This window comes from Anabrus simplex, chromosome 1, assembly GCF_040414725.1.
Source record: "Anabrus simplex isolate iqAnaSimp1 chromosome 1, ASM4041472v1, whole genome shotgun sequence".
NCBI lineage: Eukaryota > Metazoa > Arthropoda > Insecta > Orthoptera > Tettigoniidae > Anabrus > Anabrus simplex.
Genome location: NC_090265.1, coordinates 1156279431 through 1156302343, shown reverse-complemented (window position 1 = coordinate 1156302343; position 22913 = coordinate 1156279431). Strand labels below are relative to the sequence as shown.

Sequence of the window (22913 nt, the reverse complement as noted above, 5' to 3'; positions counted from 1 at the left end):
TACCAACTGCTATCAGTAAACTCTGAAAATGACATTTTTACTACTACAGTTAACAATGAAAACTTGAAAATAGTTAATGTGTACAAGCCACCAGATATTACTTGGCCTAATCCCCCTATAACTTCTCTGCAGTGTCCTGTGATTTCGATAATCATCATCTTTGGGGATATAACAAAGATGACCCTAATGGTGAAGTTCTTGTGGACTGGATGTAAAATGAAAATTTTAATCTGATTTTTGATGCTAAAGACCTGCCTACCTTTCAATCAGCTCGCAGGTCTTGAGGCTAGACCCCAGATCTTTGTTTCACAAATCAGCTTCATAATTCACATACAAGTTCAACACATAGTATCTCCAGATCTACACTGATAATGACAGAAGTACAGTGTTTAAATTAAACGATGGTTTACCTCAAGGATCAGTCCTGGCTCCCCTTCTTTTCAGTCTGTACATATATGACTTCCCAGACACATCTTCAAGAAAATTAATTTATGCTGATGATATTTGTTTTAGGCAAAATGATTGGGCATCTTTTAGGGAGGATGTGAGGAGGGGACTGGAAGGAGGACCCTCAAATATAATTAAGAATAAGGAGGAGCTCGAACTCAGTGTGAGTTTTCTCACACAGACACTAGTTACCTCTTATGAGTTAAACTGCCCAGTTGTTAAGGCAAAAAGAACAACAGGAAGCTTCAAGTGGAACAGTTATCTGGAACACCTGAGGAGAAACACACGAAGGCTCTGGAACAAATACAGGGACCTTCATGACCAAGAAAGTCTAGATTCTTACAAAGAATCACAAAGAAAGTATAAATCAGAAGTCAAAAAGGCTTCTAGGAAATCCTGGAGACAGTTTTGTGACACCATTGAAAGTCAACATGAAGCAGCAAGAAGTGGGCATTAGAATCTTTTGCCCCTTATAAAAGTCCAGGAATGGATGGGATCTTTTCAGCACTTCTTCAGAAAGCAGGAGTGGTACTTATACCATACGTGGTCAGAATTTTTAGAGCCTTTCTCACCCTTGGGTACGTGTACTCCTTGTGGCATCAGGCAAAGGTAGTTTATATACCTAAACCCAGAAGGTCATCATATACCAGACCTAAGGATTATAGACCCAGTAGTCTAACGCCTTTTTTTTTTTTTGCTAGGGGCTTTACGTCGCACCGAACGCCTTTTCTTCTTAAGACTTTGGAAAGACTAGTGGATAGACATATCAGGGAGAAAGTATTAAGAGATTGTCCTCTGCATTCTCATCAACATGTGGTGTACCAACTAGGGAAGTCGGTTGAGACGGCACTACACCAGCCTGTTTCCAGGCTGGAGAGCGCCTTGGATCAGAAACAACTTGCTATGATGGTATTCCTAGACAAAGAAGGGGCCTTCAACTACACATCTGTGAGCTGCATGGAACTTAGTCTAGAGAGAAGAGGCATGAGTAGGATGCTCATAAGATGGATTATGGCCTCACTGCAGGGCCGTCAAGTTCTGTTTACCCTCAACGCAGTAATGTTGAGACCTAATATAGACAAGAGGGTGTCCACAGGGAGGAGTATTATCAGCAACATTATGGTGCCTAGTACTGTAGTGGATGAACTACTTACCAGGTTAAATGTTGGAGGAATTTATGCCCAAGGCTATGCAGACATTAGCCTGATGGCGGTTGGAAATTTCCCCAGTACAGTTTCGGAATTCGTACAGAGTTCCCTACGCAGGGCGGAAAGATGGTGCCATGATACGGACTTGTTGATCAATCCCGACAAGATGGAGCTCGTGGTGTTTACCAGGAGGCGGCTAGACGGACTGTCAGAGCCACTCCTATTTGGGAAAAAATTAGTTAAGACAACCTCAGTTAAGTACCTAGGGGTAATCCTCGAGGCAAGACTGAGTTGGAAAAAACATAGACCATAAGGTGGATAAGGCTCGCAAGATTATGTGGGCCTGTCGCAGGGCCGTCAGTAAGACTTGGGGCCTAGAACCTAGGGTGGTCCAATGGCTTTATATTTCTACTGTATGGCCCACGATCACCTATGCATCTTTATTCTGGTGGCCAGGTTCTGAGAGTAAAACTGTGACCACTAAGTTAAGCAGTGTCCAAAGACTTGCGTATCTAGGAATACCAGGGACACTGGATACTACACCAATATGTGAAATGGAGGCCATCCTATGCCTTCCCCCCTTTCATTTATACGTTAAGGAGATGGCGGGAATGAGTGCTTACCGCCTCTGGTCACTCGGAGGATGGTCTTTCAAGAATCCGAATAGAGGTCATGTTTCTATTCTTACAAGGCTTCACCAGACCCGGGATACGACAATGATGATCGAGAACGTGATGAAGCCCAGTTTTAATCAGAACTATAAGTTCACAGTGGTGATACCCACGAGGAAGAAATGGGTCACAGATGCTGGGGCCCGTCTTAGGACTGTGGGCTGTACATGGTACACAGATGGCTCGTGGACGGGCGGACAGAGATGGGCATGGGCGCCGGGGTCTGGGGGCCTAAGACAAGGCTCTCCCTTCCCATGGGTAAATATGCTACTGTTTTCCAGGCTGAAGTATATGCAATACTGGCCTGTACTGTACATGTATGGAACATGCCTGGGCGTAGAAGACGCATCACCATTTGCAGCGACAACCAGGCAGTGTTAAAAGCACATCCAAAATGGCATGGGAGTGCCAAAGGTAGGTAGATAAGCTGTGTGAACCGACACGAGGCTGACGTATTTGAGCACCTTCAAATACCACCAGACTGAGCCAGGATCGAACCTGCCAGTTGGGGTCAGAAGGCCAGCGCCTTAACCGTCTGAACCACTCAGCCTGGCATCATCCGGACACTGGTATCCGTTATAGGAGCACTAGGGCTGGACTAGGCAAACCCGTTTAAGGGACACAAAGGGTTTTCTAAGACCTACGTGTGGAGCCCTGCGCAGGGCTCCCCCATTCCCTATCTATCTATCTATCTATCTATCTATCTATCTATCTATGACATTTGTTTGGTGACTCAGTGCTCCTTCAATAATCATATTTAATGTAATAGATAAAATAACTCCGTCGTTGTTCGGTCCCAAGTCCGGAATGAGAAAGGAGGAGGGTTTGCTGGTCTGGCACCCAGCTGTAAAACTGCCGTTCTGCAGTAAACCACAGTACTTGGGAACAACACTTGATAGAACTTTGACTTTTCAAGCAACATCTCTCAAATGTAGCTGCTAAAGTTAAACTAGAAATAATATCCTTCAGAAACTTGCTGGTACATCATGTGGAGCCAATACTCATGTTCTAAGATCAATAGCATTAGCCTTATCATATTCTGTTGCTGAATACTGTTGCCAATCCTGGATCAATAGTGTTCACACTAAGAAGACTGATGTACAAGTCAATCAGGCAATGCTCATAATCACGGAGTGCATTCGGAGCATGAACATGCGGCTTCCTGTTCTCAGCAACATTCCACTTCCAGCCCTAAGATGATCAGAAGCTCTCCTAAAGGTTTGAAAAACATTCAGCAGAACCCCCAACTACCCATCCAACAAGATATTACAAACACTGAACATCAAAGACTGAAATCAAGGAAACCACCCTGGCGTACAGCAACAGAACTTGAAAGAATGTCTTTCCATGTTAACAGTTCATCGAAAGCCCAGTGCGATCAGTCTTCAGTAGTCAACAAACATCTAGTTGAGAACCTTTCTAAACGTGTACGAGGATTTGATCTTCCAAGGCGACAGTGGAGAATCATCAATCAGATAAGAACTGGACAAGGCAGATGTAGTTATCTATTGTGCAAATGGGGTTGGACTAGCTCTGCAAATTTCGACTGTGGTGCCCGTTCTCAGTCAATTCACCACATTGTTGCTGACTGCCCAATTCGAGCTTTCAAAGGAAAACTAATGGACATTCACAGCACATCGGATGAAGCAGCTGATGGGGTTGTAGTATTGCAGGGACTTGTGATTAAGCACATTTATCCTGAAATTATATATATACATATGTACATACCCTCAACATACGTTAAATAAAATGAATAGAATATACCGTATCACCAATGCACTATTATGTAAACATAAAAGAATCAGGAGCTACAAGGAAAACATAAAATACACACAAGACAGAAAGGAAGTTGGCATGCTTTCTACAGCATGGCTTTATTCACAGAGGTGGCTTCTGCTGCACATACACCAACTGGAAAAGTACAAAGACCATCTCTAGAAACCATATGCAAATAGATTCTCACTGTCTGGATTCTGTAATCGGGAATGAAACTATATTTTAAAGTTTCAACAAGACTGGGATCTTGAATGTTCTCGATGGCAGTGAAGTGGATGTCATTTGGGATGATGACAATGCCAGTAGCAGGGAAGTTGACGGCACAAGACGACGATAATTCAAACGAAAGCAGTGACTAGGACAAGCTGCCTCTGTGGATCAGCGGTAGAGTGTCGGCCTCCGGATCCCAAGATAGCGGGTTCAAACCCGGCAGAGGTAGTCGGATTTTTGAAGGGCGGAAAAAAGTCCATTCGACACTCCATGTCGTACGATGTCGGCATGTAAAAGATCTCTGGTGACACATTTGGTGTTTACCCGACAAAATTCATTAAATCTCAGCCATAGACGCCCAAGAGAGTTTCGGTTTACTCGGTCTGCCATCTAGTGGGGGCCTAGAGTAAAATGGAACATCGAAATTGACGAGCAGACAGCCAGATGGCGTCAAATTGAAATGTCTGCACACGGTAGCTGAGGCCATAGATTATTATTATTATTATTATTATTATTATTATTATTAGCGATTAGGACTACTGTTCAATTGACAGAGACAAATGACTGGCCATTAGGTTCTTATTTTTGTTCTTTTGTATTAATATTGCATAATATGATAAATAATACTGTATATCCCATATATATATATACTGCAAGATCGATGAAGTGCAAAATTGTTCGCAGGGTCCATTTCACTGTTCTGGTATCGTTTCGGTAATATGATATCATTCTATCATTGAGGTCAACGCCTCCCATGAAAGTGTTGTACCGTCCGACAACACACGGCTGAGGAACTGATATATACTTGTTATCTTTTTTGCTCCATCTGCGGCATGTTTCGACTGGGCATTTTGCTTCCTGTGATGACATCAGCATTACAGGCTTGTTATCAAACCATTTTGTAACACAAATACTAACAGAATCTGTGTCATTTGCCACAAAATGTTCAGATGTTCCTCTTGGCTGCTTGGCAAAAATCTTATCTGGGGTAAATGGCACATTTGAAACCCTAGATTTCATAACTGTACCAGTTGCACTGATATTTGTTTTCGCTAATAGGTCCAAGAGTCTTTCTGTCATGAAATATCTATCCATGTACACTACAGTATACGGTGGGATTGACTCGGATAATTTCAGTACGGCAGATTCACCTACTGTTAATTTTGCATCAGTTTGGTCCAGCAGGAAGGTTCCTTTTCCTTGGTAAATACAGAAGTCTAGTGCGAGGCCTGATGAATCAGCCAGAACAAAATTTTTAAGACCTACAGGATTAGGCTTATTGGCAACGTACTGCTTGAGAGAAGTAGTACCAGAAAAAGGAATCATCTGTTCATCAACTGAAAGATGTGCCTGCCTAGTCATTGATAAACATCCCCCTCTAATATCTTCAATAAATGGCCTAACTTTCCACAATCTGTCTTTACGTTTCAACTCATCAGTCACTTCTAAATCATTAACCACTTTCAGACAGTTTCTGATTGCAATGAAACGGTCTCGAGACATATTATCAGCAATAACAGGTATTCGTGTGTTTTTCGCCCAGTACATTCTAAGTCTTGGGTAATGTAAACTTCCCATCATAAGCCCCACTCCAATAAACTTCTTCATTTCAGAGTTTGTTACTGCCAAACTTTTTCCCTTTTCCCGAACACTTCTTATGTTCGTATTAACTGTAAGATTATCAATGGCTGAGTCCCTAAGATATTGTGAGAAGTACTGTAGTGGTCTCCAATCCTTACGAATTTCGGCCTCTGTAACGGGTTCATCACGGATAGGTATGTCAGAAGAAAATGATTCACTTTTCATCCACTTCTTTCTTTTTATTGGCATTTCTGGTGACAGAACTGAGTTGACAAAGTCACTTTCTGCTTGTTCTAAGTCTTCACTTCGTCCTTCTTCCATTACATTTATCTCCAGGCACTCATCACCTTCCTCCTCCTGCTCTTCTTCACTCATTTCTTCATCACATTTAACTAAATTATCCACAGTATCATCCTGCTCCGAGTCACTATCAAAATCTGACACCTCTCCACTGTTAATGATGTCGGATATCTCATCTGCAGTGAGTTGACTGTAACCTAAAATGTAAAAAAAAAAACATGTTCAAACTCCACATATTGTAAAGATTTCTTAATATTAAGTTAAAACTTACCTCTACTCCCATTAATTAGATAAAAATTGTATTCTATTTCACTGAAGCATTGCTTTGACAGACAAAAGTTAGGTTAAATATGTCATTCAGAAATTACTGTCCATTAACCTAGTATCCTCAATTGGACACATTTTAGTTTTATCACTTACTATCATTAATCAAAATGTTAGATTAGCTTAACACAGCAGTAAATACACACAAATGATTGTAATTATTATACTTATTTGAATTATTTAGAAATACTAAATAAAAACATGGATTTATTACCTCTGATTTTACGGGTTGCCATTTTCGCGCCACTCACACTTCACATGGACCAAGGAATACTGAAAATACAAGTAGTGCATTAAAAATACACCAGATGTCAGCCCTGAATATCCTCTTCTGATCACAACTGGTCTTGGTGCATCAGTAAATATATATAACTTCTGAGGTTCGAAATACCAATGTCCTCAATTGTAGACAGTTGATACAGGGCAGGTCTCAGGAGGATATATGAAGTGAGATGAATCTTCATAGCGAGTTTTTATGACTGGATACCCTTTCTGACGTCAACCTCATCGAAGGAGTTACTGAGATGAAACGAATGACGTAATATAAGAGTAAATAAAACTGATTTTAGTTACAGCACACAGCAGAACTTTGATTATTCGTTTCCAGAAACTATGTTTTCCTGGATTATTTGTTCAAATGAAATCGTCGCCCGAGCATCCTAATTAAATCATGTTTTAAGAATTCTGTATTATCTGTTCCTCGAACCATCTAAAAATTTCAGCTCCAGCAATGCTTAATACTCTATCAAGTATTTTTCAAGAAACAGTATCTCACGGACGGCTATGACATACCTGTGGATCTTGGCATTAACATCCCGTCATTGTGGTAATTAGAGCAAAAACTGTACTAGAAAGCAATCAACGATTAACTTGCATAAGGGACCACCTTAGCATGACATTCGGCTGCTATTATTTAGGGAAACCTTGGAAATCGTAAAGCAGAGTGGGGCCGCAACAATTGGAAGGAGTAGAGCGCATTCTGACAGCTCTACTTGAAGACTTGAAGAGTTTCGTCAAATGTTCATACGAAGGTCAGTAATAGACCGAAATTTCGGGAGTTTTGATTATTTTCTTATCTTTCCAATTTGCTTGGGATTAGTTTTGGCAGAATTAAATATAATGAATTCGCAAACTTTTGAGAATTGATACATAAGGAAACCATATTCTCGAGTTCAACATAACCTTTAACAGGCCTATTTATGCAGTAAAAGACTTCCAGAAACTTACTACAAACAGCATACTGGTGACCAAATTACAACAGAAAATTTAAAAAGAAGGAATTTTGTCATCATGTTGCGAGTTTTGTATCAGATGCACTTTATTTAATTAGATTAGAAAATTAAAGACTACTAGTTATCGATTGTTGTTTGGCTTAGTGTCATTTATTAGATATTTTTCAATGAGCTTGGCTGATTAAAGTTGCTAACTTGAAAGAAGTTTTCATAGGAAATTGACGAAGGTTCCCCGGTACAATTGAATGTAAAGTATTGAGATTTTTAACTAATGTTTTAAAATTCTGAACACGATCCCGCAGTCTAGCTTGCCTGACTCTCACCCGTGAGCCTCCAGTTCGATTCCTGGTGAGGTCAGGTATTTTTTACCTGGATATGAGGATTGGTTTTAGGTCCACTCAGCTTATGTGATAATTAATTGAGGAGCCATCTAACGGTGAGATGGTTACCAGGGTCTAGAGGGCCAGGAATAACGGTCAAGAGGATTCGTCACACTGACCATGCATCACCTCGTAATCTGCAGGCCTTTGGCTCAGCAACGGTTGCTTGGTAGGCCAAGGCCCATTAGGGCTGTAGTTTGGTTTGGTTTAGGAGCGTTTGTAAGATTATAATTATACATATTTCATTATCGTGACGTTTAACCAAATAGTTGAAGGTTTTTAATTCGTTCCTGGATTTTCTGCTTTCCCATTATTGTACGTTTTTCCCCACGGTCCCTCCAAAAAAGAAGAATCAAGGTTCTACTGTATGTAGGCCTAAAAGTCATATGTTCACCATTTACTGTTTTCTTTATTTTTAAAATCACAATTTGTTTTAAGTCGCTCGGACACAGATCGGTCTTATGGCGACAATGGGATAGTAAAGTGCTAGGAGTGGGAAGAAAGCGACCATAGCCTTAACTAAGATACAACTCCAGCATTTGCCTTGTGTGAAAATGGGAAACCATGGAAAACCATCTTCAGGGGCTGCCGACAGTGGGGTTTGAACCCGCCATCAACCGAATGCAAGCTGATAGCTACGTGGCCCAAACCACATGACCACTTGCTCTGTAAAAAATACATACGTGTAAAATTTATAGTTCTTTGTACCCAGAAGCCACTATACGAAATGGGAGGCAACCACATATTGGATCCCTCTTAGTTTTTATGGCCATAATAGCGGGAGAAAAAAGGGGGTCTAATATGCGAGAAAATACAGGATTTCGGACAAAATTTTAAGTTTTGATTTTTAGTAATTCTGAAAATATAGATCAGGAACAGAAAGATCACAGAAACTTACTCAGATTCTTACTAAATTTAAAGTACTCTATTACAATATCATCACAACTAACGAACCAAGAAGTACTCAGAAGGGCAAGAGCAAGTCAGGAACTCGTTCAAACATTAAAACACCGGAAGATCTCTTACCTTGGCCACGTCCTTAAAAATGACCGTTACTTCATCTTACAGCAGATTGTACAAGGCAAAATACAGTGGAACCTCGATTATCCGTTCCCGGAAACTACGTTTTACCGGAATATACGTTCAAATTATGTGGTCACACGAGCATCGTAATTAAATCATGTTGTAAAAATCCCGCATTATCCGTTCCTCGAAGAAACAATTTCCCGGATCAACCGCCCAGAAATTTCAGTCCCATCAACGCTAAATCCTTGATCAATCGTTTTTTTATAAACTGTATCTCACGAAAGGACAGCTATGGCATACTTATTGATCTTGGCGTTAATGCCTCATCATTGCGATAATTAGAGCAAGTACTGTACTGGAAAAGCGATTGGCGGTGAACTTGTATAAGGGACCATCTTAGGATTGCATTCGGGTGGTATTGTTTAGAGAATCTCGGAGATCATAAAGAAGAGTGTGGCCACAACAATTGTACGGAGACACGGCGGATTTCGACAGCTCTGCTGGAAGACTTAACGAGTTTCATCAAATGTTCGCACTTATAAAACGTCCACATTATTAAAAAAAGAAAGCCATGGGAGGTCTTGGGATTGCCCATTACTATTTTGGTCCTAATGTAAGACTGGGAATTTTACTCTTTTGTGTTAAAATGCCAAAAACCGCAGTCATTTTATTTAAGCACGTTACATTTAAATGATTTGTCTCATTTTCAACTCGTACTGCAGCAAGGGCCCTTTCCAGATGACTTCAAGGTCACGAATAACCGTAGTCTGAAGTTTTGATATTTTTTTTTTCTCTTTCCAATTTGATTGGATTAGTGACGGGCAGAATTTGACAAGAACTTGTTAAGTTAGAAAGTTCTTGAACACCAAATAGTAGACATCATTCAACAGAGGGCCACACTTTTCCACTTAATAAGAGACAAGTTACGGGGAAGAAAACCAGAAGCCGTTTTAAGAAGACAAACACTTCATAAACATTTCAACAGGAGCATTTTACCAAAAATCTCCAAGTTCTTTTTTTTGCTATTTTGTTTTACGTCGCACCGACACAGATATGTCTTATGGCGACGATGGGAGAGGAAAGGCCTAGGAAGTGGAAGGAAGCGGCCGTGGCCTTAATTAAGGTACAGCCCCAGCATTGCCTTGTGTGAAAATGGGAAACCATGGAAAACCATCTTCAGGGCTGCCAACAGTGGGGCTCGAACCCACTATCTCCCGATTACTGGATACTGGCCGCATTTAAGCGACTGCAGCTATCGAGCAAGTGATTTAACAGCAAGTGATTTTATTGGAAAAGCTCTCAGGACTTATAGTGACCAGACATTTCAGTCCAATAAGTGTTTTTAATATTAAGTTTAATGTCCAACTAACAACCGCCCTCAATGCGCTCTCCCCCCCTCTCTCTCCCACCTATACACTTTCTACTAACACCTGTTTTTAATGTTTTAATGTAAATTATGAGATTGATTTTATGCTATTTCACCTAAGCTACATGAAAAACAGCTGATGATGATTGCTTAGCAATCGAAACATGTTCTGTGATTATTAATGTCTTTATAAATAGCCCAAGGCTAAATAAAAAAAAAGAGAAAGTATCGATTAGGTGGAACCTTTTTTCATTTATTGATTGGATTAGATTATCGATACGGGAATGAAGTGGATAGTTTGTAATACTCCCAAAGTGATTATTAATGACTCAAGATGCTATGAAATGAGAATGGAGAGTGTTGCTGGAATGAAAGATGACAGGGAAAACCAGAGTACCCGGAGAAAAACCTGTCCCGCCTCTGCTTTGTCCAGCACAAATCTCACATGGAATGACTGGGATTTGAACCATGGTATCCAGCGGTGAGAGGCCGACGCGCTGCCGTCTGAGCCACGGAGGCTCTGTTACTGTAATACCATAACCAAATCAACCATGAGAGCTTGCAAAGCTGAAGTGGCACCGGAAACAGACATGCGATAGGATTTGATGATAGTGTTTTGCATAAAGTTCCGAAAATTATGAGTATTGAAACGTGTGTACGGACATCAAAATATTAATCTATGGCACAAAGAAGATGCGAATGTTACATATTTGAACAGATGATCAATGATAGAGGATCTTCGACAGTAGACAACGTTAATATGAAGGTAATGAGATGTCCTATAACTTAAGTGATGTTATTGTCACCTGAAGCAGTGCACGACTAGTATTTATTTAAGTAGTTGCCTTGAGTATGGATTTTCGAAGACAGTAGTAGATCTTCATAATTTTCAGGAGAATAATCTCGGTGAAGTCAGATGCAGTTGGATCGTTTCCAAGTCTTCTCATTTTTTAAGGATATTATCAGCTAGATGTTGTGTATTTCAGGTACAGCGGATATGAGTTTCCAGGAGATGCTGTTCATGCTTTGATTGAATTTACTTGTTAGAATTAGTTCCAATATCTCTGAATAATATGTGATAACATTATTAACAAGCAACAGCTTTGAATATAGGTTATTACGGGATATTCAGGTTGTTATATATTTAATTCATGTGATGAGTCATAATATTGACAGAATATAGAAAGATAAAATCTTGGACTAATGAGTGACAAATAAGAGTGAAATAACTAAATATTTTATTATTATATTTCTATAATTGACAGACAATGGGAAGATCATAAAATAATGTGTCGTGATAAATAAGCCTTCAGCAAGTTCCATATTCGATTTGTTACAAGTCAAGATTTGAATTTAAGTTAGTTTATTACCAACATGTGATTGTGTTATGATCCAAACCAACAAAGAATGCAATGTCAACTCTATTCTTATTTTCCAGTCATGTTGTAATGTAAATATTATTTTGTTATTCTATTTTCCATTTACGTTTGATTAAGTGAATTGGAATATCTTTCCAAGAAACTAAAATTCTCGAGATTTTCATTTCATTGAATTAAGAATTACAATAGCCTTACATAGTTACGTGGAATGAATTCCTGCTACAGTAATATGAGCCAAATGTTAAGTAGAAATGAACTGTAACAAGTGTTGGTCGAAAGTCCAAGCCCATGAGCGGAGACTCGTGTAACTCCGTTGACACCAGCCGAGGCGTACTTACACTATCTCCGAACTCTTAATTGAATCGACCCACGGTTGGATACAGAGAACAATTTTCTATAGATCAGTGTAGGTACTTGCCTATTCTGATGATATATACCGTAATGGCAAGAACTCGAAAGGCAGAGACATTCATCGCCACTGAACAGGCCAGTAGGAAGATAAGACCAAACATCAACCAGCAAAATATATGACTGCTGGGAAAGCATGCAAGGAGAATATTCCAGCCTAAGTAACTGTGGGTAATTACACCTTTGAGAGAGTTTAACAGTTTAAATATTTGGGATCGACAGTCACCTACTCGAATGAAACCTATGAAATTAAACAGCGATAAATAGCAGCCAACAAAGCCTATTTTGCTCTAACAAGGCTTCTCTCCTCAGGGCTCTTGACTCGTACCACCAAATTAACCATCTACAAAACACTTATAAGGCCCTGTTCTTGCATATGCCTGCGAAACTTGGCCATTAACAGCAAAAGATATTGGAATGCTGGATGCCTTCGAAAGAAAGATACTTCGAAGAATCATTGGCCCAATCTGAGAAAGAGGAACATGGAGAAGGTACAATCATGAATTGTACATCATTTATAAAGATCCCCCTATTAGAAGAACAGTGAAATCAGCCAGATTGAGGTAGACCAGGCACGTAGCACGTTTGAGTGATATGGAAGTACCTAAAAAGATATTAATTGGAAATCCAGGTGGACAGAGAGGATCAAGTCTACCGAGAACCAGATTGATGGCTGGAGTCATTGAAGATCTTTGGGAAAAGGGCTATACCAACTGCAAAGCTTTAGCTTTAGATCAAGATAAATGGCGAACGAGTGTTGAAGAGGCCAAGGTTTACAATGAACTGTAGAGCCGAAGAAGAAAAAGAAAAAGAAGAATATAATATAATCAGATTATATACTTACCATCTTCTATTCTACCCTTAATATACTACTTGAGTTTCCCCTCAGCTAAAAATCAGGATAAAGACAGAACTGAATGACATGGCAGAGTCTTTCAATGAAGGAATAGTTAGCATCTGGATTGGAAGCAAGCAGCAAATGACAGAATGGTAACACTATCAGAAACAGGATGCTAAGAATAAAACACATTTAGCAAGTGAATGCTATGGACAGGAAAGTATGAAAGATCCATATGGTCCAGTCACTGTGAATCTGGGTTTTATTGAACAATTTGCAACTGAATGTTGGTTAAAGATTCAAGAAGTAAGAGGAAAGGATCTACAATACTACTAAGATTTGCAGGATCAGGGTTCATACCAAGTCTGCTCTATGTACCTCATGACTGCTTCAACATTTCTCTTTTAAAAAAATACAGTAAGCATTAACAAATACTTAGTAATGTTAATTTAAAAACATATTTCAAGGAAACAAATTTCACAATAGGAAACACCATCCTAATTGTAACATTATACCACTATCAAATAACATACCTTATGGCCACATCGTACAAGTTCTTCTTGAAGAGGAGACCTAGTTTGGATTGAAGATCTTTTTCCTGGAGATGATACAATTTGCTATCACCATTCAGTACATAGAAAGAACCCCATTCTGTGAGTACAGCCTGTACCTCTCGAAGTGGAGCAGAGAACACAATGAACTTGTTCTGGATGTCCAGGACAGTTATCATGTGCTTCTCTAAGCTGCCAACATTATCACTACAACATGAAAATTTACCAAACCTATAGACATGGAAAGAAAGGAAGATATACAAGAATATCAACTTAATTATATACAATTGCAAAGAACATGGACACGAAAATACGGCTGCTTTCTTTCCCAAATTATTTACAATAAAGTGGTGTTTATTAAAAAGCAGGGATATCATCCTCATGAACTATTCCCGCACAATCAAGCAACCTATTTAAATGTGTACTACAGCTGTCTGGGAAAAATATACACAAATTTCTAACAGAAATAGGAATAGAATGGGTAGATTGTTCACCAAGACAATATGAAAGCTCAGATCAGTTTGGTCAATTTGTTTGCACAAGACTGACTAGGATGTTCAACCACACTCATCATATTCACTGAGTATTGTGCCATTCAACTTGCATTTGTTTCTGCAAAATTTATGGAAATAACATAAAATTTGATGATTTCAGACCAGTTAGAACTTAGATAAGTTCTGTCTCCAGCCCAGCCAAAATCTACACAGACAAATCTGATACAGACAGAAAGATTGGCATTGAAAAATATAGAAGATACATACAGATTCTTACTTAAACACTACAAATTTGTTTCATTTTTACATTTGAAAAAAATCCTTCTAAATTCCTGCACAATCTAGCACTGCAGAATGGGCTAAACTTGACTCCTTATGCAAAGTTAACCATATATCCAAAAATTAGATCTGAATCAGTATACCAAGGTATATTTAATACTTTCTATAGATGTGAAATTTTTTCCTGTATTTCTGAAACATTATAACATTGTCACTCTTATAATGATAAAAAATTGTAATCATAGTATACAACAGATAATTATATTCTTCAGAGGTGCAACTTCCTGTTTGGGTCATCAGTCCATACACTGGTTTGATGCAGATTCCACGCCACCCTAGACTGTGCTAACCTTTTCTTTTCTATGTAACTACTGTACTATATCTACTCTAATCTGTTTGCCATTCATACCTTGATCCACCCCTTACATTTCCCTCAAATATCTGAACAAGTCCTGGGTGTCTTAGGATGTGTCCTATTATTCTATCTCTTCTTCTGGTCAAATCATTCTGTCCTCACCAATTCGATTCAGTATCTCTTCATTCGTAATTTGATATATCCATCTCACCTTAAACATTCTTCTGTAACACCATATTTCAAAAGCTCCTATTCTTCTTCTTTCTAAGCTAGTTACTGTCCATGTTTCACTTCCATACAATGCCACTCTCCAGACAAAAGTCTTGGAAAACACCTTTCTAATTCCTATATCACATCATCATCTTCATGAATTCCTTCCAGCGAGCCAGGCAGAATGTTTAAGAATGTGCCTCCGTTTATTACAGTCCTGGTATGCTTCTTTTCTCTCTAGGGCATCCCATATTTCTCCTCTCTTCTCTAGGTTTTCTCTTATCTGAACCACCCTTTTCTAGGGCATCCAATTTGTCTTTGTCCCGAAACGATCTTTTCAAAATACGAAGGTCAATCAAATATAAGTGGGGTTTTTGTTCCTGAACAACAACAGTTGGTAGGACTGGCCCTGGCTTCTGCTATGCTTAGGCAAGACCATTAGGAGTGGGGAGAGCGTGCTGTTAGATATTTCCCACCGTTTCGTCATTAACGCTCATGATGTCGGAGCAACAGGTGTACCCCTCCACCGCCCAACGCATAATTATAAAATTTCTTGCTTGTGACGGAGTTACAGGAGCGGAAATTTGCCAGAGATTGACGGCACAGTTCGGTGATCAAACATTGTCAAGGTCGCATGTGTTTGCCTTGCATAAAAAGTTCAAGGAAGGAACTGGCGCAACTGGCTGGTGACACGACCCTGTTCTTTTTATGATCAGGGCATCAAAAAGCTGCCCATACGCTGGGACAAATGCATTTCCAAAGCAGGAAAGTATGTTGAAAAATAAATTGTAATTGCCTTGTTTTTTTCAATAAATTAATTTAAATAAAAAATAAAATGCCGTTTATATTTAATCCCCCCCTCGTACTTCCTTGGTGTTTGAGTCACCTGCATCCGCTTAGCATATCCTAGCCACTTCAGCCTTGCAACACTCAACCTTTCTTCCATGGTCAGGTTAACTGCAGGTCTCTTCGTATCTGATAATTCCTAATTCTGTCCTTCCTTGTTTTCTGTGCAGCTGATCTAAGTACTTCATTTCAACAGCCTGCAGTTGACTTCCTTCCCTTTTATGTATGACGCAACTCTCCAGACTATACGTCATGGTGGGCAGGAGATAAGTCTACTACAGGGCCTGTTTAGCCCTCTGAGGAACTCCCTTGTCCCCATACTGTGTTCCGTACTTGATGGAAGAAGTTGGATCATATCATACCTTTACTTCCTGCTACAACACTACATATTTCTCTATCAGCTATGTAGAGGAAATATAAATAAAATAAATATAAAAAAGGTTACACGTGTCGAGTCTATGACAACTAAACTTGAACTGAGTCGATGCAATATTCCCTCTCATGGATCGTCCCCCCCACTACCACCCCACTTACCAACGGCTAACCCGTTGTTAGGTGGGGCGGGGGGCACTCCACTACCGATTCCCTCCTTTCCTCTCTTTCCCTTCTCCCTTCACGGAATACTGTAATGAGAGAGGGGAACAACTCCCAGGCTTCCCTGTTCCGACAGGGCCTCTCACCTCTCCCCTTCCCTTGTAAATTCAGACCTGACCTACCTTACCTGAGTTAGGCCACTGTTTCTCCTAGCATTTTGTTAACTCATCTCAAAGGATTATCTTGCAAAGCACCTTTACAACATGTCCATCTCTCACTTGGTTTATTTTACATACTCAAACGACACAACAAGCCACCGAATATTGACCATTAGCCAACATCACAATCAAGCACCAGAACAAACGAGAACCCCTACAAATGAATAAGAAAATATAAAAAGCAGATATAAAAATACCCCACAACATTCGTTACTGCTGTTACACCCTTCACTCCTATAAATATTCCCTACTCTTAATTTATTTATACAGTACATAAGTTCTTCACTGCACTTAAATATTTGCTAGGCCTACACTACCCACACATTTCCATTCTTTTACAAGCCATATAATACCTTTTTTTTCATTGCCAGTCTGACTTAAATGGTTTATCTGGTTTTCACTTGATAACTTTTCTCTCACTCCTTTTGTTTCTTTACACTCAAATATCAGATGGTAATCTGCCGTCACTTCAATACACAAAATGCATACCATTGTATCTTTATTTCTTAACTACCCCTTATTCTTAAACAAGCCCAGCAACCACCATTAATAAACCACTTCCCACCAATCTGTCTACGTTGCTAATTCTTATCCTATTAACTAAACTAATCCTATCAAATAGTCTAGTGTCAGTCTTTTCCAGCATTCTTCCCTCCAAGTTTGTAGTTGTATATCCTTTACCCTCCTTATAACAATCCTCCATGAACCTCTACCCCTTGTATGCCAGTCTTCAGACCACAAATAACCTAATCCCAGACCTTCCATAATCCTTTTTACCTTAATAGCCCAGCATTCATTATACCTATTTACAATCTGATACTGGAATGTGGCTTGCAACAATAAGCATCCTTCCCTCTCCTTAATCACCAATATCTCAGTACCCTCTTCACAATTTCTACTTCCATATACTTCCCGGAAATTACTATCGCCCCAGAACTGGCAGTGCAAAGCGGAACACTCATCACCGTCTTACTGAATCTACTAGCTATCTAATTTAGCTTAACCCTATCCTTTTCAACCCCCCACACCTCAGAACCAAAGAACTCTGCTTAGGACCAACGTTTTATAAACCATCCTTTGTATTGTGCCGTTTCCATGTGGAACATGCGCCACAGCGCGAGTGAAAACAGCAAGCACGAGGTCCGGAAACATGGCGCCGGAACAGTCTAGGCGAGAACTCAAACACAAACGTTGAATACGCGAAGAAGTGATCGTGAAGAGAGAGACTTCGCTTTCATCTTTGAGCGGAAAGACGTGTAAATACTTGTAAATAATGTTAGAATTAAGTAAAATGTAGAATGTATAAAATAAGACGAAACCGAAGATACAGGGTAATGTTATGCAATGTAAAACATCGATAGTTGTTAATAAGGATGGTGGCAACATCTAGGTATCGATAGATGTAAGTAGGTACTTAAGATAAACTTCCACATCTAGTGTGTAATTCTGTTATTCCATGTCTTGTTTTAAAACGAAAAGAGGATATACAAAGCCTGGTCATTGTTCATTGTTGGTGTCGATGTAATGGTAATGTGAAATTGATATACGGAAGCTTAAGAAAAGTTGTTGCTAAATGAGCATATTATCAGTGTACGTACATTGAATGTGAAAAGAAGTTATTAGGTGGTATGTACGCCGCAAATGAATGCAAATACAGTAGAGTCTTGATTATCCGACCTAAACGGGACCTGGAGTACGTCGGATCACCGAAAATGTCGGATAATACAGAATAACTTTGAAAATGAACTAAAACAAACAGGAAGACTATACTGTATTACGTACTATGTTTTACGGGACTCTATTTATTGTCTTATTAATTCAATTGTACAGTAGATGCAGTACTCTTTTCTTACTACGCCTGTAGCCAGGTGCAGACGTCTTGGCTTGGGCTGCAAGAGTTTTGATGTCAGCATCTTGAAATTCAGCCCAGTCTCATCACAATTAAAAATCTGATCACCGGTTAATCCTTCAGCAAGAATTATTTCTTGAAATTGTCTTTTAAATTTCACAACCTCATCGGATTTAGCTGGCAGTTCTTCTCCACAGATATTAAGCTGCCCAATGCCGTACCGTTTTTCCCACCGATCAAGCCACCCAGCAATAGCAGTAAAATCAGGGTCCCTTTATTAAACTCCTTCTGGATATACACTGCCATTTCTTGCAGAATGGGACCAGATATTGACAAGTCCTTTTCTTGGTTTTTAGTGAACCAAAGAAATAGTGCTTCACTTACTTTTTCGTACTCACATTTTTCATTGTTTTTTTCTAATTTTCAGTGCATCACTTGTTGCTCTGGTAGAGCACCACTTTTCAATTTATTCCCTCGTATGTTTCCAGCCTCCCACTGTAACACGTCCAACACCATAATCTGAAGCCTTTTTTTGGAGAGTTTCCCCTTTGTCCAGTCTCTTTAACCCACTCTACTTGTCTTCCACAGAAACAATCACTTTCTTACGTTTACTCGCCATACTCAGAGAGGATATGAAAACTATAACATCCGCACCCAACCAATACTACATTGCAAAATCCTACCGCATGACTGCTAGTGCTTGTCCCACAGTCGCACCCTCCACACCCCGTGTCCCAGAATTGCATCCACCTAAAGATCAAATTAAGCCTACCAGTGTCGGATAACACGGAGTGTCGGATAAGTGAAGGTCGGCTGAGAGAGACTCTACTGTAGTGTGAAATAACGTAATACTTACAGTCGTACAAGGCAAAGCCATTACAAGGAAAGCAACGCGATACATAATAGAAATTGTCGGTATCTCGAAAACATCTATGTATAATTGGAAGTATATGCATTATTAGTTCAATAGTGATTGTGTGTGTATTGAATAATCTAATGTTAGCCTTTTTCAGGTGTGATCTGCATGAAAGTAAAATAACAATGTCAGAAAGATATCCAGGAAGCACAAGTACACAAGAGAGTATGGAGAGCTAAGCATACACAAGCATGTCCAGCTGAGATGATGGAGTGGTTACGAGGAAGGATAACTTAGGCCATGTGCTTCCCAATACCCTGGCCATCCAAGTCAGTAATTGCCCAATAATAATGTCTTTTTTTTTTTTTTGCATTTTATTTTATGCAGCATTTATTTGCATTCTATTTTATTTACTAGTATCCTCAATGTAGATAGTAGTGTATATACAGTACATGTTCTGAAGTAGTTCGTCAAGACGTAATAATGATTGCACAATGAGCGACATGATATTATGTTACTTGGTCTGTAGCAATTCATATACGCGTTTGGCGGCACGGTATTCTATAGTATCATGTGAGCGAACGATTGGTTATGTCAGTAGGTGACTTCGGCATTGTTTATATTATGTTGTGGGATCGTGATTACTGACGGGCACGAGCTTATGCAGGCATATATAACATGCGTTAGCATAGAATCAGCATATTTATTGTGAAGTTAACACAGGTGACACAAGTAAATGGATATGCGATTTAATATAAATACGGAGACAGCGAATGTTGTAAATTCAAGGGTACGTGTTCTTCGAATGATAATTGCAGCAGGTTTACTATAATTACGAGAATGGTCATGAAGCAAGGGCATATCGAGGTATCAATGAAGATGTTCTGCAGGTAAGTGATACAAATGTAATGAAGTTACGAGTGATGATACTAATGTGAGTCGACGTGAAATAAATATAATAATAATAATAATAATAATAATAATAATAATAATAATGATGTGAGTGCCAAGTGTATTAAGTGCCTGCGATGGTGATAGTTATTGTGTTGATAAATAATATAGTGTGGGGTGATATCGTGATATGCTATTGATGCGTGGGCAAGCTCACGTGAGGTTTAGTGATTGAAATAGTGAAAAGTGCTGCGCCATGAGAATTATACAATAAGCTGAGATGTGATAGTGAAAATTCATCCTCAATTCGTTACGTAGAACGTGCTATTTAACTGTTATGTTACTGTGAAGTTAGATCATGTAAATGGAGTTGTGATGTTCATGTATAAGCTAATGCTGAGATTGCAATACCCATGTGTACGTGAATGTTAAGGTTGTAATATCCATACCTGAGTGAATGCTAAGATTGTGATGTTCATATGTAAGTGTAGGCTAAGATGGCGATGTTGATGATTACTAATTGCGATGCGATGTCGGCCACAATTATTCAATCGATTATCACGACACTTCGGATGCCATATTCGGAATTTACGTTCGGTTACTATGATTTTCAGTTGGTATGATAGCGATACGCTTGCGGCGTGTAGAAAGCTTGTCACGCACATAACTACGAGGACATATGCCATGATATCAGTTAGGTTAGGTTAGGTTAGGTGTTTTACTTCATGGACATAGTAGTTAAGTTTGAGTAGTAGAGATATCATGTGATGTTTTGTTGACGTTTGAATGTACATATTTCTTGTTCTTACAAGTGTTGTTTCTTATTACTCATTTTATGCAGTAGTATTAAGTTAATACGATCCTTGAAGGTATGTGCGAGGATGGGCGTGTAGCTATTGTTGCGTCGAGACGAGCCTCATCAGGACAGCATAAGTTAATTAGGATGGTGATGATTGTTGATTTTAGTTAGGATAGGTATCACATAAAAAAAAGGCATTATTATTAGCTGGACTTCTTGATGCAAGTAAAATTAAACTTCTCCTAATGTAAACCTGGTATGAAAACAGCAAAGGGGTACCCATAACAACGAAAGTAAAAAAAAAGTATGATCATATAGGTGATACATTCAAACAGAACAGGTTAAAAAATGAGATCTCGAAAATAATTATTAATTTCAAGGTTCAGGTATATTAATGAATAAATGTAAACATGTGTTCGTAATTTCGAATAGCTCTTGGAAAATTAAGATTAATTAATTCAAGATCACTGCATTATGTTGAAATAGGTCTAAATTAATTGAATTAAGTCAGCCTCCTTTGTATCATTATCAACGATTCCAAATATCTAAAATCAGTATCACGCTTTGGTTTAGTCTTAGTTAGGTAGGATCACTTAAATTAATAAATACAATTCAATTCACAATATCTTCATCCTTTCATTATAAAATAGATGTAAGCAACCTTACCTGTAAATTTAATGGAAACCATAAGGTCATATTGAAATATGAATAACTTTAACCCAAAACAAAAGTCACGGTCGTTACATGCATGGTACCAATTATAAAAGTAGATAATGCAGACTGAACAGCGACGGATTGAAAACCTCAATGCAGAAATTCAGAAACTAGGCCGCCCGATAGGATTCCAAATCCTGTTTTCCACCACAGATGCGACACGTATTCATCTGAATACATTAGTTAGCTGCGGCACACACAAAGACCTGCGACTCGCTGAAATAGCCCCACAACAAGAAGAACCTATTAAGACCCTGAGTGTAGAGTGCTCCCAGTGCTAATCCACGGGGCCAGCCGCCCGTGAGGGTGCAGTATTTCATATCTTATTCCCAGGAATTTGCTTTCCAAGATTTTTATGACTGACATATCTGCGAATCCTTTTCATTTCCTCTTTTGATCTGGTCCTCCCATCCCCCTTTTTTATTAATAAAGTCGCCCAGATATTCCAACTTATCCACCACCTCAACAATCTCGCCCTGGTCTATCCACTTCCGTTTACTCTTTCTAGTTCTATGTTTTCAACCTACCAACACCTCAGTCTTGTTACAATTTATTTTCAACACCCAGTTATTAGCATATTCTGACATCGCATTTAGGCTTTTTTCCAAACCTCCCCCAGATAACGTTAGTAATAAAACACTGTCTGCAAAAATCAGAGCTGGGATCTCTAGCTTGCCTAAGACAGGGCAGGCCCATACATTCCCTCCACAATGTGCAAAAATATCATTTATAAATATTAAAAATAAAATAGGGGTTAATTTGCAACCCTGTTTCAGACCCATGTTACATTCAATCAGCTCACTCATCACATTCATGTAGGGCAAATTTTTTGGATGGTTATATAGGAAGGCCAAGTACATTCTTCTCTTTATTCTCCTCCCCCCCGCCCCTATGTTAAATCTGATCCAAATCACTTCCTCTATCTCATTTTCAATGTTTCTGATTCATACACTAATCTCTTCCTTTATTAAGACCACCATACCCCCTGGATTCCTCCCCCTCATCCCCTTCTTTTTGTTTTATTCTTCACCACAAACCCCTCTCCATGTAAACACCTTCCCTTCACCTAGCCATATCACAAGTAGGGCTACAATATCAAAACTCTCTACAAATTTAATCACTTCCTCATTTCCCATCTTGCTCAACAAACCTTCTATATTTACAAAACCTATTTTCCATTCTATCTCCATTTCCCTCCCCTACCGACCCTCTTCCACCCTTGTTTTTTTTT

At 39.2% G+C, this 22913-nt stretch overlaps 1 protein-coding gene across 1 annotated transcript in view; it reads right to left on the bottom strand.

Moving 5' to 3' along the window:
- Vps11 (vacuolar protein sorting 11) overlaps nucleotides 1-22913 on the bottom strand; it is a 214854-nt gene that overhangs the window by 139444 nt on the left and 52497 nt on the right. The window contains exon 8 of the mRNA XM_067137441.2: nucleotides 13620-13844. Coding sequence (XP_066993542.2) covers nucleotides 13620-13844 — 225 coding nt within the window. The remainder of the gene's footprint in view (nucleotides 1-13619; nucleotides 13845-22913) is intronic.